This window comes from Hyperoodon ampullatus (assembly GCF_949752795.1).
Source record: "Hyperoodon ampullatus genome assembly, chromosome: 7".
In the NCBI taxonomy this organism is placed as follows: Eukaryota; Metazoa; Chordata; class Mammalia; order Artiodactyla; family Ziphiidae; genus Hyperoodon; species Hyperoodon ampullatus.
In genome coordinates this window covers 9,409,367-9,421,773 of record NC_136920.1, presented here as the reverse complement: position 1 = coordinate 9,421,773, position 12,407 = coordinate 9,409,367, and the positions used below count along the sequence as shown (strand labels likewise).

General features: G+C 43.8%; 1 protein-coding gene across 1 annotated transcript; it reads right to left on the bottom strand.

The window, feature by feature from the left end:
* Positions 1 to 9,880: 9,880 nt before the first annotated feature.
* On the bottom strand, positions 9,881 to 12,357 carry EIF1AD (eukaryotic translation initiation factor 1A domain containing). Its single transcript, XM_079708556.1, has 6 exons — positions 12,248 to 12,357; positions 11,419 to 11,598; positions 11,168 to 11,276; positions 10,957 to 11,065; positions 10,737 to 10,784; positions 9,881 to 10,198 (listed from the first exon to the last, which is right to left on the bottom strand). The coding sequence occupies exons 2-6, from the start codon at positions 11,503 to 11,505 to the stop codon at positions 10,054 to 10,056; spliced, it is 498 nt and encodes a 165-aa protein (XP_079564682.1). The 5' UTR covers positions 11,506 to 11,598; positions 12,248 to 12,357; the 3' UTR covers positions 9,881 to 10,053.
* Between the last annotated feature and the right edge of the window lie 50 nt (positions 12,358 to 12,407).

The following is a 12,407-nucleotide window of genomic DNA, read 5'->3' as shown; positions in this document are numbered from 1 at the left end:
AAGCCCTATTTTTCGTTTTTTAAGGAACCTCCATACTGTTTTCCATAGTGGTTGTATCAATTTACATTCCCACCAACAGTGCAGGAGGGTTCCCTTTTCACCACACCCTTTCCAGCATTTATTGTTTCTAGATTTTTTGCTAATGGCCATTCTGACTGGCGTGAGATGATACCTCATTGTAGTTTTGATTTGCATTTCTCTAATAATTAGTGATGTTGAGCATCTTTTCGTGTGCCTCTTGGCCATCTGTATGTCTTAATTGGTAAAATATCTATTTAGGTCTTCCGCCCATTTTTAACTGGATTGTTCATTTTTATGACCAATACACCAATTATTAAAATGAGTTAATAAACATTATCAGTTAAAAGAAAAATCATGCTTCTATTTTTAAGAATCCAGATACACCTAGGACATGAAGACACGCAAAGATTCAAAGTAAAAGAATGTAAGATAGGGGTGAGAGGAAGGGAAATTGGAGGAAGGTGGTCGAAAGGAACAAACTTCCAGTTATAAGAGTACTAGGGGGTTAAGAATCCACCTGGCAATGCAGGGTACACGGGTTTGATCCCTGGTCTGGGAAGATCCCACATGCCGCAGAGCAACTAAGCCCATGTGCCACAACTACCGAGCCTGCGCTCTACAGCCCGTGAGCCACAACTACTGAAGCCTGCCCGCCTAGAGCCTGTGCTCTGCCACAAGAGAAGCCACCGCAATAAGAAGCCCACACGCCACAACCAGCGAAAGCCCGCACGCAGCAAGAAAGATCCAACACAGACAAAAAATAAGATTTTTTTTAATTGAAAAAGAAAAAGTACTAGGGATGTAAAGTACAACACGGTGACTAGAGCTAACTGCTGTAGGATAGATATAGGGGAAAGCTGTTGAAGGAGGAAATCCTAAGAGTTCTCATTACTAGGAAAAAATTTTTCCCTTTTTCTTTTCAGTTTCTATATGGGAAGATGGATATTAGCTGAACCTATTGTGGTAATTATTTCACAATATATGTAAATCAAACCATCATGCTGTACGTCTTAAACTTAGTGATGTATGTCAATTATTTCTCAATAAAATTGGAAAAAAAATAGGAAGACAATTTATCAGGCAAAAATACTAACCAGAAGAAATCTGGGGTAGCTACACTAACATGAGATGAAATAAACTAAGATAAGAGGCATCTGTAGGGATGGAAAGAGTCACTCCATGAAAAAGGGTTCCACTCACAGAAAGAGATAGCAGTTTTAAACATGTTGCACTTAACACAAACTCAAAATGGCTTAAGGAAAAACCAACAGATTATAGGACGAGGTCATTAAATCCACTCTAAGTCTCCACAGTTGGTGAATGTCAAACAGTGCAACCACTTTGGGAAGCATTTGGCAGCACTGCCTGAAGCTGTGACACAGAAATTCCACGCTTAGGAATTGTCTCATGAGAAACCCTCCCACACGTACAAAGACACACACAAGAACATTTACAACAGTGAAAATATGGGAAAACCCCAAAAACCATCAGAAAAATGAATGGATAAACTTGATATAGTCCCACAGGAAATAATATAAACAGTCAAAACAAAAGAACTACAGAATTATTTAGCAATAGGAGAAACATACTAATGTAATATTAAATGAAAAAAATCAGCCCCCAAATATAACATTCAGTGTGTTATCCTTTTCTTAAAGTTAAAAATAGCTTTACAATGGGGACTTCCTTGGCGATCCAGTGGTTATGAGTTTGTGCTTCCACTGCAAGGGGCACAGGTTCGATCCCTGGTTGGGGAACTAAGATCCTGAATGAAGCGTGGTGTGGCAAAAATAAATAAATAAATAAATAAAAACAAAAATCTAGAAGACAGTTACCTTGGGTGGGAGAACAGAAAATGGGATGGGTGAGGGGTAGGATGGGAGGGTGGAGGCATATGGTAGCTTGGGTTATTGTCAAGTCCTCACTTTTGTGGTGGTAAATTTGAAGGTGCTGTCATTAAAAATAACCAACGAAATATTTAAATACAATAATTTATGGACCAATGTGGGGCTTCCCTGGTGACGCAGTGGTTAAGAATCCAACTGCCAATGCAGGGGACACCGGGTTCAAGCCCTGTTCTGGGAAAATCCCACATGCCGCAGAGCAACTAAGCCCATGCGCCACAACTACTGAGCCTGCACTCCAGAGCCCGCAAGCCACAACTAGTGAAGCTCGCGCACCTATAGCCCGTGCTCTGCAACAGGACAAGCCACCGCAATGAGAAGCCCGCGCACCACAACGAAGAGCAGCCTCCACTCGCCACACCTAGAGAAAGCCCGCGCACAGCAACAAAGACCCAACACAGCCAAGAATAAATAAATAAATTTATAAAAAAAACCAAAAAAGTTTATGGACCAAAAAAGGCATCATGATGGAAATTTAAAAACACTCAAAACTAAAGTATAATTAAAATACTAGGTATTTCACACCTATCAGGATGGCTACTAGCAAACAAACAAATAAAAAATAATGCATTGGCAAGGAAGTGAAGAAACTTGAACCCCTGTGCACTGATGGTGGGGAATGCAAACTGGTGCAGCCACCATGGAAAACAGTATGGTGGTGGGTCTTTAAAAAATTAAAAATAGCCATGTGATCCAGCAATTCCACTTCTGGGTATATATCCAAAAGAACTGAAAGCAAGGTTTCAGAGATATCTGTACATCCATGTTCATAAGAGCATTAGTCACAACAGGTAAAAGGTGGAAAGAATCCAAGAGTCCACCAACTCTTGGATAAAAAAAATGTGGTACATACAAACAATGGAATATCATTCAGTCTTAAAAAGGAAGGAAATTATGGCATATGCTACGACATGGATAAATCTTGAGAATATTATACAAAGTGAAATAAAGGCAGTCACAAAAAGGCAACTATTGAATGAGCCCACTTATCTGATGTATCTAGTCAAACTCACAGAGACACAAAGAAGGGAATTCCCTGGCGGGCCAGTGGTTAGGACTTCGTGCTCTCACTGCCGAGGGGCCGGGTTCAATCCCTGGTCAGGGAGCTAAGATCCTGCAAGCCACGTGGTGCAGCCAAAAACAAAACAAAACAAAACAAAAGAAACAGAAGGTACAATAATATTTTGGTTGTCAGGGACTGGAGGAAGGGCAAACAGGGAGTTGTTAACGGGTGTGAAAAACTTCTGGAGGTTGGTTGCACAACAGTGTCAATGTACTTAACACTACTGAACTGCACACTTAAAAATGGTTAAGATGGTAAATTTTATGTGTATTTCAACACAATTAAAAAAATACAAATACTTATAGAGCTGCATTAAGGGAAATTTTAGCCTTAAAAGGTAAGACTGTCCCACAGATTACCTAATTACAAAGGGAAAATAATACCTTCATAAGAAAATGACCTAGAAGCCATCCCTTTAACCAGGTGATCAAAATTAGCATCACCGGGCTTCCCTGGTGGCGCAGTGGTTGAGAGTCCGCCTGCCGATGCAGGGGACACGGGTTCGTGCCCCGGTCTGGGAAGATCCCACATGCCGCGGAGCGGCTGGGCCCGTGAGCCATGGCCGCTGAGCCTGCGCGTCCGGAGCCTGTGCTCTGCAACGGGAGAGGCCACAACAGTGAGAGGCCTGCGTACCACAAAAAAAAATAATAATTAAAAAAAAAAAAAAAAATTAGCATCACCAGTAGTTGGACATCCTGTATCACATGCCTTGTGATCTGCAGTAGATGAACGTCATCTCTGTACCTGGTGATGTGGTCAGAGCACATCAGCTCTAGGTTATTTTCGCTAAAATTGTTTAACTCAAATCTAAGCATACAAAAATAATCACACAAATCCAAACCCAGGACATTTTTTATAAGAAAACTGGCCTGAACTTGTTAAAAAGTCTATTTTATGAAAAATAAACCAAAAAAATGTTAAGAAGTCTATTCTAAATTAAGAGGCTAAAGAAATGTAACTAAATGCAAAACCTATGTCTTTTGTATGTACAGAAAAGTAGAATGTGACAAAATGTTATAAATTAGTGACCCTGTTGAAGGGTACACAGGTACTTATTTTATAATTATTTTACTTTTTCTTCAGATTTGAAAATTCCCTAACTAGTTTTGGGGGGAGGGAGGAGGTAAAGCTGAAAATCAATGAGTTAAGGACAAAACCAGAAGGATTAGAAAAAGAACCACAGAATAAACCCAAAGGCAGTATAAGGAGAAATATGGTAAGAGCAGAAATTAATGAAATAGAAAAAAACTAACAATGAGGAATGATAACAAAAAAGCCAGTGCCCTGAAGAGAGTAATAAATGAACTTCTGCCAAGATCGACAAGATTAAAAAAGAAAAAGCACAAACAAATAATATTAGATATAAAAAAGGGGATATAACTTTGGATACAGTCAAGATTATGAACATAAGGCAATTCTACAAATAACTTTGTGCCATAGATAAAATATGAAAATATTTTTTCTTGAAAATATCACTGACTCAAGAACAGAAACCTGAGCAATCCTATACTCAATAAAAATCTAGAGTTAAAAACCTACCACAAGGGGCTTCCCTGGTGGCGCAGTGGTAGAGAGTCCGCCTGCCGATGCAGGGGATATCGGTTCGTGCCCCGGTCCGGGAAGATCCCACATGCCGCGGAGCGGCTGGGCTCGTAAGCCATGGCCGCTGAGCCTGTGCGTCCGGAGCCTGTGCTCCGCAACGGGAGAGGCCACAACAGTGGTACCGCAAAAAAAAAAAAAAAAAAAAAAAACTACCGCAAAAATGCCAGGCACAGGTGGTTTTACAGTAAGTTTTACCAAAAATTTTAGAAGTGTAAAATCCCAATCTTACACAAACACTAGTAATGAGAGAGAACATTCTCCAATTCATTTTATGAGGCTGGCATAACCTTGATAAAACAAAACAAAAAACCACCCAGGCAACAAGGGCAACACAGGAAAGGAAAAGCTTAAACCATCTCACTTATGAACCTGGATGCCAAAATCCTCCCAAACATCAGAAAATCAAATCCAGCAATACAGTGAAAAATGTATCATGGCTATTTTATTCCAGGAATGCAAGGATGTCTTAACATGAGAAACTGTGTCGAGATATCTCACCACGTTTACATATTACAGGAGAAAAACCATGCGGCTAGCTCAGAGTGCCATGGGTGCTCCTTGGCACACATATATGGGTGGCTGGATGACAAGGGAGGAAAGCAAGCTGGGCTGCATGGGGGGGCTCCGATGGACATGACTTGGCTGTAAAGGTTGGTTGTAAAGTGATAGATGTGCGGAGTCTTGACGGGCCACAAGTCTCAAACCTAACTGCAGCAGGGGTCGGTACTAATAGGCAACAGATCACATGGACTGGCCATGGCATTGGGGAAGGAGGGCTCCTGAACGCCAGCTCATTCGGGAAGATCTATTCATACATGGTTGGACTCCACTACTAAGTTGGGAGAATAGAGGTGGAATTCAACTTTGGAGAATGACAAAGGGGAACAGTATGCAGAATACAAGGATTCTACCTCCATCAGAATTCCTAGGTATGACCCCCAGGAGTTAAATGGCTGATAAGAGAGGGAGAAGTCGATATTAAAAGGTTTTAGGAAGAAAAAAGAGGTTATTAGGTAGATCACAGAATCACTGAGGGCTGGAGAAAAACAGAAGGCCAAGCTTAGATACAATCCCCCCCCACCAAATCACACAAATACACCCGATAAAGTGGGAAACAGGGAATTCCCTGGCAGTCCAGTGGTTAGGACTCCAGGGCGCTCTCACTACCCCGGGGTTCAATCCCTGGTTGGGGAACTAATATCCCACAAGCTGCACAGTATGGCCCAAAAAAACCTCCCAAAACAAAAACCACAAATGTTTATTGTTTTATCTGCTCTCACCCCTTGCCCCCTTTTTGGGTAAAAGAACCTCTCTATTCCCTGGGAAACGCATGTCATATGGATCAGGGAGGTTCATCTCGCCTCCCCTTATTCCCCCTACTCAGCCCTGGCCAGAGTGGTTGCCAAGAGAGGGCAAGTGACCAGAGCAAGACCAGTCGGTTTTCCCTGAAGTTCATGGATCCTGAAGAAGTAACTCTTTGCCTGTCAGGACCAAGTGCAAACTGGAGCTTCCTGAAGAAAAAACCTATAGGGAAAAAGGGATTGCTCAACCACGAGGAGCACAGACAATCCAAAATGAGAGCCCTGATGAAATCATGCTGGCCTAGGTCAGCTCTGCCTAAAGCTCTACCCTGAGACTGCAGACCAATGAGCCCTTGTTTGCTTCTGCTGGTTTGAATTAGACTTTTGTCACTTTTAAGTAAGACAGTCCCAAATGATACAAATAGTACGCATGATGTTTTGCCAAAAGAGGCTTAAATATACACAAAACACACAATTCTAAAAAAATATAAATTACTTAAATTGACTCAAGGATAGAAAACTTGAATAAAATGCCACAGAAAAATTACAAGGCAGTCAAAGATCTACCCTTAAAAAAGGAATCAAGCACAGATTTTATAATTAAAATTCAATCAAACCCTGAAGAAACAACTCCTTTTAAAAAATTTTTTTTTAAAAATAAATTTATTTTTGGCTAGATTGGGTCTTCATTCCTGCACACAAGCTTTCTCTAGTTGTGGCGAGCCAGGGCTACTCTTCGTTGTGGTATGCACGCTTCTCATTGCAGGGGCTTCTCTTGTTGCGAAGCACGGGCTCTAGGCCCGTGGTCTTCAGTAGCTGTGGCACGAGGGCTCAGTAGTTGCGGCACGTGGGCTCTAGAGCACAGGCTCAGTAGTTGTGGCGCGTGGGCTTAGTTGCTCCGCGGCATGTGGGATCTTCCTGGACCAGGGATCAAACCTGTGTCCCCTGCACTGGCAGGAGGATTCTTAACCACTGTGCCACCAGGGAAGTCCCAAAACAACTCCTTTTCTATAAATTACTCCAGTCCAAAGAAAAAGATTAAATGTCTCCAAACCCATTCTACAAGGCTAGCATAATGCTGTTGTCAAAATGGGACACAGAGATCATTAAAATAAAAATTGAAATTGGCCCAAGGATAGACACAAAAATCCTAAATAAATAAATATATAACTAAGCAGAGTTTACATCAGAATTCAAGAATGGTTCAACACCAGGAAACCTAATCATGTAAATCAGTGCAATAATAAAAAAAAACCTTTTGACTATCTCATAAATATCAAAATTCATCACTGTTGAATAAAGGAAAAAAACACTCAGTAAGCTGGGTACAGAAGGAAACATCTTCAGCCTAATGAAGTTTATCAACCAGAAACCCAAAGCAAGAATAATATTTCATGATGAAACATGAGAACAATTCTCACTAAAAGAGGAACAAACAAGGGTGCCATTCAACATTATACTGGAAGTCCTGGCCTCCACAATTCACAAGGAAAAGAAATGAGTGTAAAGGACAGGATGAAACTGCTGCTGGTAGAATATGATTTGACACTCTATCCAGAAAGCCAAGAGAATCAACTGAAGAACTCTTAGAACTAATGAGAATTCAGTTAGATAAACAGGTGGGCACACAGAGATGGACAGCTTTCCTACCTGCCAGTGATGGTTGGAAATGTAATTTCAAAAGAACCCATTCATAACAACAAATAGCTCTAAAATTCTTAAGACTACATTGAACTAGACCCATATGAAGACAACTTTTTTTTTTTTTTTTTTTTTTTTGGCCGCATGGCTTGCAGGATCTTAGTTCCCCAACCAGGGATCAAATCAGTGCCCCCTGCAGTGGGAGCGTGGAGTCCTAACCACTGGACCACCAGGGAATTCCCAAAAGATAACATCTTATAAAAGAGCACACATAACTCATTTCTGTATAGGAAGATCAAAAACAACCATTAAGTATCACTCCTCTCCAAATGAAACTATGAGATTTAAAACCATGCCAATGAAAATTACAACAGAACTTTTAAATGCAATGACCAGTTCATCCTAAAGTTTTTATGTAAAAGAAAACAAGAAAATTCCAAGGAACGATGGGGCAAGGGTGAGGGCGGAGTTATCAATCATGCTATAAAATATGGCGTGTGCACACAATCAGTGGGCCAGATTCCAAAGAGATCCATATATATGCAGAAATTTCATTTATTTTGAAAAAGGTATTTTGAACCAGTGAGCGAAGAATGAACCACTCAATAAATGGTATAGGGACAAGTGGCTAGCCCTTTAGGGAAAAAAAGTTAGCCATCTTCCATACAAAAATAAACTTCAGATGAGTTAAAAATACGCTCACATCTTCAACTTACATGGTTAATTTTTTGCACATGAATGTATATACTTACGTTTCTATACGTGCGTATATACACACATAAGCATACACACACGTGTATGTATGTATTTAAGACTACACTAAGCAAGCGTAAGAGTGAATGAGGAGCAGGTAAATGAAGTGGTAGCCGGAGAGGATGTGGAATCAGTGACAGGTTGTTTTTCTGGTTGTTTTTCAGATGGGAGATTGTACAGCACCTGTGATGCTAACATACCCAGTACAGAGGATGACAGAAACCAAAACTCACAAAAACTCCTTAAGTAAAGACAGACACGCCCCAAAGCACGAGAGGAAAGGCTTAAGTCCCACTGGATTACAATGGGCAGTAAAATGACAGGAAGACCCATGAGCACAGTTGTAGGGTTGGTAACAGAGAGGTAAGGGTTCCCTCCAATGGTTACTACTTCTTAATGAAGAATGAGCTGCAGCCTGTAACTAGCAGGATAAGAGGAATTTGGTTAAAAAAAAAAAGTTTTCTAATACGACATCCCAGGGTAGATCTGCCAGGCAGTGTTGCGTGGCCATCTGAGGTTTGTAGTTACGAATTTAAGGTAAAACTAATGAACCAGGTTGGCTGTTTTCTCTAACAGTTACTTGCGTACAGGCACAGAGGTGAATGACTGGGTTGACCCAGGGTTAGGTTTTACTAGATGAACACGATGGAGGGAGAAAGGGAGTACAGGGTGTAGACCACGGAATTGATGCTGCACAGGGAAGGAAGTGAAGATAGGAGAATGACGGTGAGAATGTGGCAGGGCTGGATGATGAAGATAAAGAATTTCTGTGGGGGGCGGGAGGGGTGGTAGTTGAGCAAGGAGGCCTGGAGGTGGTGATTGTACAGGTTTTTTAATTCAAATGGCGTTGCAATTTCTAGTGACGTCAGGGGTCCAGAGAGTGACTACGGATATAGGCAACAGGCCTGACACAGAAGACAAGGGCATTAGTGATGGGGACATCAAGGACCTAGGTGGCCACAGCATTGAACGGGCCCATCCATGGGATGTAGAAAAACAATGATGGAAGCAAGGGTAGAAGACTCTAAGCCAGGAGGTAAACTTCAACGTCTGAGCAGTGACTAAAAGGTGAATGCCAGCAATGAAGAGAACGTACAGTCAGAGGTAAAAAGCTTCCAAGGAGAAGTGGGATGACGTGGTTTGCACGAGGGCTGAGGAGTGATGGTCTGAGTAGCCATGAGGAGGCCACCAACCAGGGGATGTACACAGCAGCATGCAGGTGGGCGCTCCTGCAGTCACAAGTGACTACAAAGGCAGGGAGAACAGCTTACGAGGCACTATGAAATTCATCCTGAGGGTCTCTTAGAGGCAGATGGGCACCAAGTCCCACTGTGATCCTGAATGCCTGAATCAGTACTAACTGCAAGCAGGCAATGAAGTGGGAATGCTCCCAGTTACTGACTACATGCAAGCAAGCACACAGGGCCTGGCACTTACCATGTGCCGGACGAGAGAGGGGGAAACTAGGAGAGATTCCAGCCATTTCCCATTTCCTGCCCATTCGGCCCACCTGCCCATGAGGCCACCACCTAGGAGCAGTTTTTAACTTTACCACATGTCCCTCCTTCCTCCAAAGAGCCACTCCGACACCAGCGTAAGTCACCACCCACCAGGGGTTTAATTCTCCTATGTCAGAAAGTCAGTTCAGAGAAGGGCCCTGCCTTGTCCCCATCCAGGGGGAAAGATCCACAGAGGCTCCTGGCCATGTCCGAGCTCAGAGGAGCCAAGGACTAGTCCCTGAGCAGGAGGAGAAGAGGGTCCCGGGGTCTCAGGCTGTCTCCTCTTCTTCACTCTCCTCCTCACTCTCATGACACTGTCTGCGGTTGGTGTTAACAAAAAGGTCAGCATCACCTTCGGAGCTGGACTCTTCTCCAGACGACTGTGGCTCAGCTGGGAGTTCTGGCTGAGCCTGTCTGCATCGGGGCCGGGGGAAAGGACAGTTAGCCCAAGGCCTTCTGGGAAAACCAAGAAGCCCCACAAAAAGGAGGACCATATGGCCAAGCAGTCAGGGCTCAGCGAGTCAGACACAGACAGAATCACAGGAAACTTGGCCAAGAAAAAGCGGCAAGAAACCACCTCCTCCTCACCCCCACCTCAAAAACTTGCTAGAGCTACTGATTTTAATAATAATGATTCTACTACAACCAACACTCAATGAACCCGCATTGCTTACCAGGTACTATGCTCAGCAATTTTACAAGCGTTAGTCTCTTTAACCCTTACAAAGCTCCCATTTTATAGGTTAATCTGCTTAAAGTCACTCAGTTATAACTCGCAAAGCCGGAACTTTAACCCAGGGGATCTGACTTTTAAACCATACTTTTAACCACAAATTTAGAAGCTCTCACCAGGGACCCTATGTAGGAATGAAAGAAGGTTCTATTTCCCCTCAAGGTACCAAGGCCTGAAGCCCCATTTTCTGTCTTCCCTATCCCAGGACTTGTGCCTCACCTGTTCTGGTTGTTGTGTTTCTCAGCCACTTCGGAGAAGGCCTCAGGCCTGTGCCAAGAGAAAAGCCGCAGTCAGAAAGGACAGAGAAACTCCTCAGCAAAAAAGCTGTTTCCAGCTGTTCCTGCCTGAGATGCCATGATCTTCCCTCCCCTAATTCCACAACTAGGAAGTAAATCCTCCAGAGAAGTAGGGCAGCCAGTGACCAAGGGGACCAACCTACCAGAGCCCCTCCTTCTGCAGAGAGCGCACGTGGTCTTTGCAGAGCACAAAGGAGATCTCGGCCTTCACCTTCTCTCCCTCTTCAATAGGGTCAACGATGAGAAAGTCCCCTGCAGGTAAAGAGGAGAAAAAGCACAGTCAGTCCTGCTTGCGGTGGCGGAAGCTGAGGCCATAGGAGACGGTTCTGTCTCCAAAAGGGCTGCCTCTCTCACCTCTCTTGATCCAGATGTTCTTGCGGTATTTGGAGGGCATGCTCACCAGGAAGTGCTGCCCCTCGGCTGTCTCCACCTCATGCAGATTGTTCCCTGGGGTCCTGAGTACCTGGTCCAGGAGAGACCAATTACCAGTCAGCCTCATCAGCCAGTTCCAACACCCACTGAGCTGTGGTGCACCCTGCCCCCACCCCAGGGGCCCAACAGGAGTGGGGGCGGGGGCAGAGCAGCTGGTCCCCAGTGTCACTTACCCTCACGATCTGCTGCTGTTCGGAGGGCACCATGTGCTCCCCCAGCACCTCCTTCACCACATGCTTCCTCTTGGTGGCCTGAGACATGTTGGGTCCTGTCCCAGGGCGGTGAGGGACGCAGAGACTATCAACTCCTCCTCCTGAGTTTCTTGGATGGCAGGCTCAGAATGCACGACTGTTCTGAAGATGGGGAGAGGCCTTTTACTGAGGAGTGACACAGTGTCCTGGTTAAGAACATGAGCTCTGAAATCCAATTGCTTGGATTCAAATCCTACCTTGGTTATTTCCTGGCTGTTCAATTTCTCTAGACCTCAGAGAAAAGCAGTAGCTAACTCAGAGCACGGTTATTAAAACAAAATAATCGCAAGCAAAACACTTAGCACAGTGTAAGGCACGTAAAAAAACTTGTATTGTTCTTAAGTACTGACATAACCACAAAAACTAAATACGTGTTCCAGAAAAATAAATCATTCTGGCAACCACTTGAGGAAGGAGTGAGATAAACCATTTCTTCCTCAACATGCTTGTACATCCCAGGTGCAGCACAACCACACAAAACAGATGCTCAATCTCTCAACACAGTACAGACACAAACAAGTTAGGAGAATCCAAGTCAGGAACGAGTTAATTAAAGGTCAGGGTAGGCTGGCTTGGTCTTCGACATCTACTGTTTCTGACTTGGGTACTGAATAAACAAGGACTAATGCGTACTCAGGAGACTGATGGCTTCCAAAGGAAACTCCGATGTGTCATCCCTAGCTGCCGCCCCCTGCCCTCCTGCCTCCCTATTCCGGAGGAAAAACGCTCAGAGAGAAAGCCCCATACTTACTCTCTGGCCCTCGAATCCCACGGGCGCTTCCTGAAAGACCCCGCTCTCCAGGCTGGACGCTGAGATCGGCTCGTCCACGACTCACTTCGCAGCTGAGCCAATGAAAGCCCAGAAAAAGGACTTGCCGGCGGTCACGACAGTAGAGTCGTCTTGGACTCAG

Coding starts and splice junctions, on each gene's coding strand:
- EIF1AD (XM_079708556.1), bottom strand. CDS start 11,505: ATGTCTCAGGCCACCAAGAGGAAGCATGTGGTGAAGGAGGTGCTGGGG. Junction 11,066..11,167: donor GAACATCTGGATCAAGAGAG/GTGAGAGAGGCA, acceptor CTTTACCTGCAG/GGGACTTTCTCATCGTTGAC. Junction 10,199..10,736: donor AAACACAACAACCAGAACAG/GTGAGGCACAAG, acceptor GCCCCGATGCAG/ACAGGCTCAGCCAGAACTCC.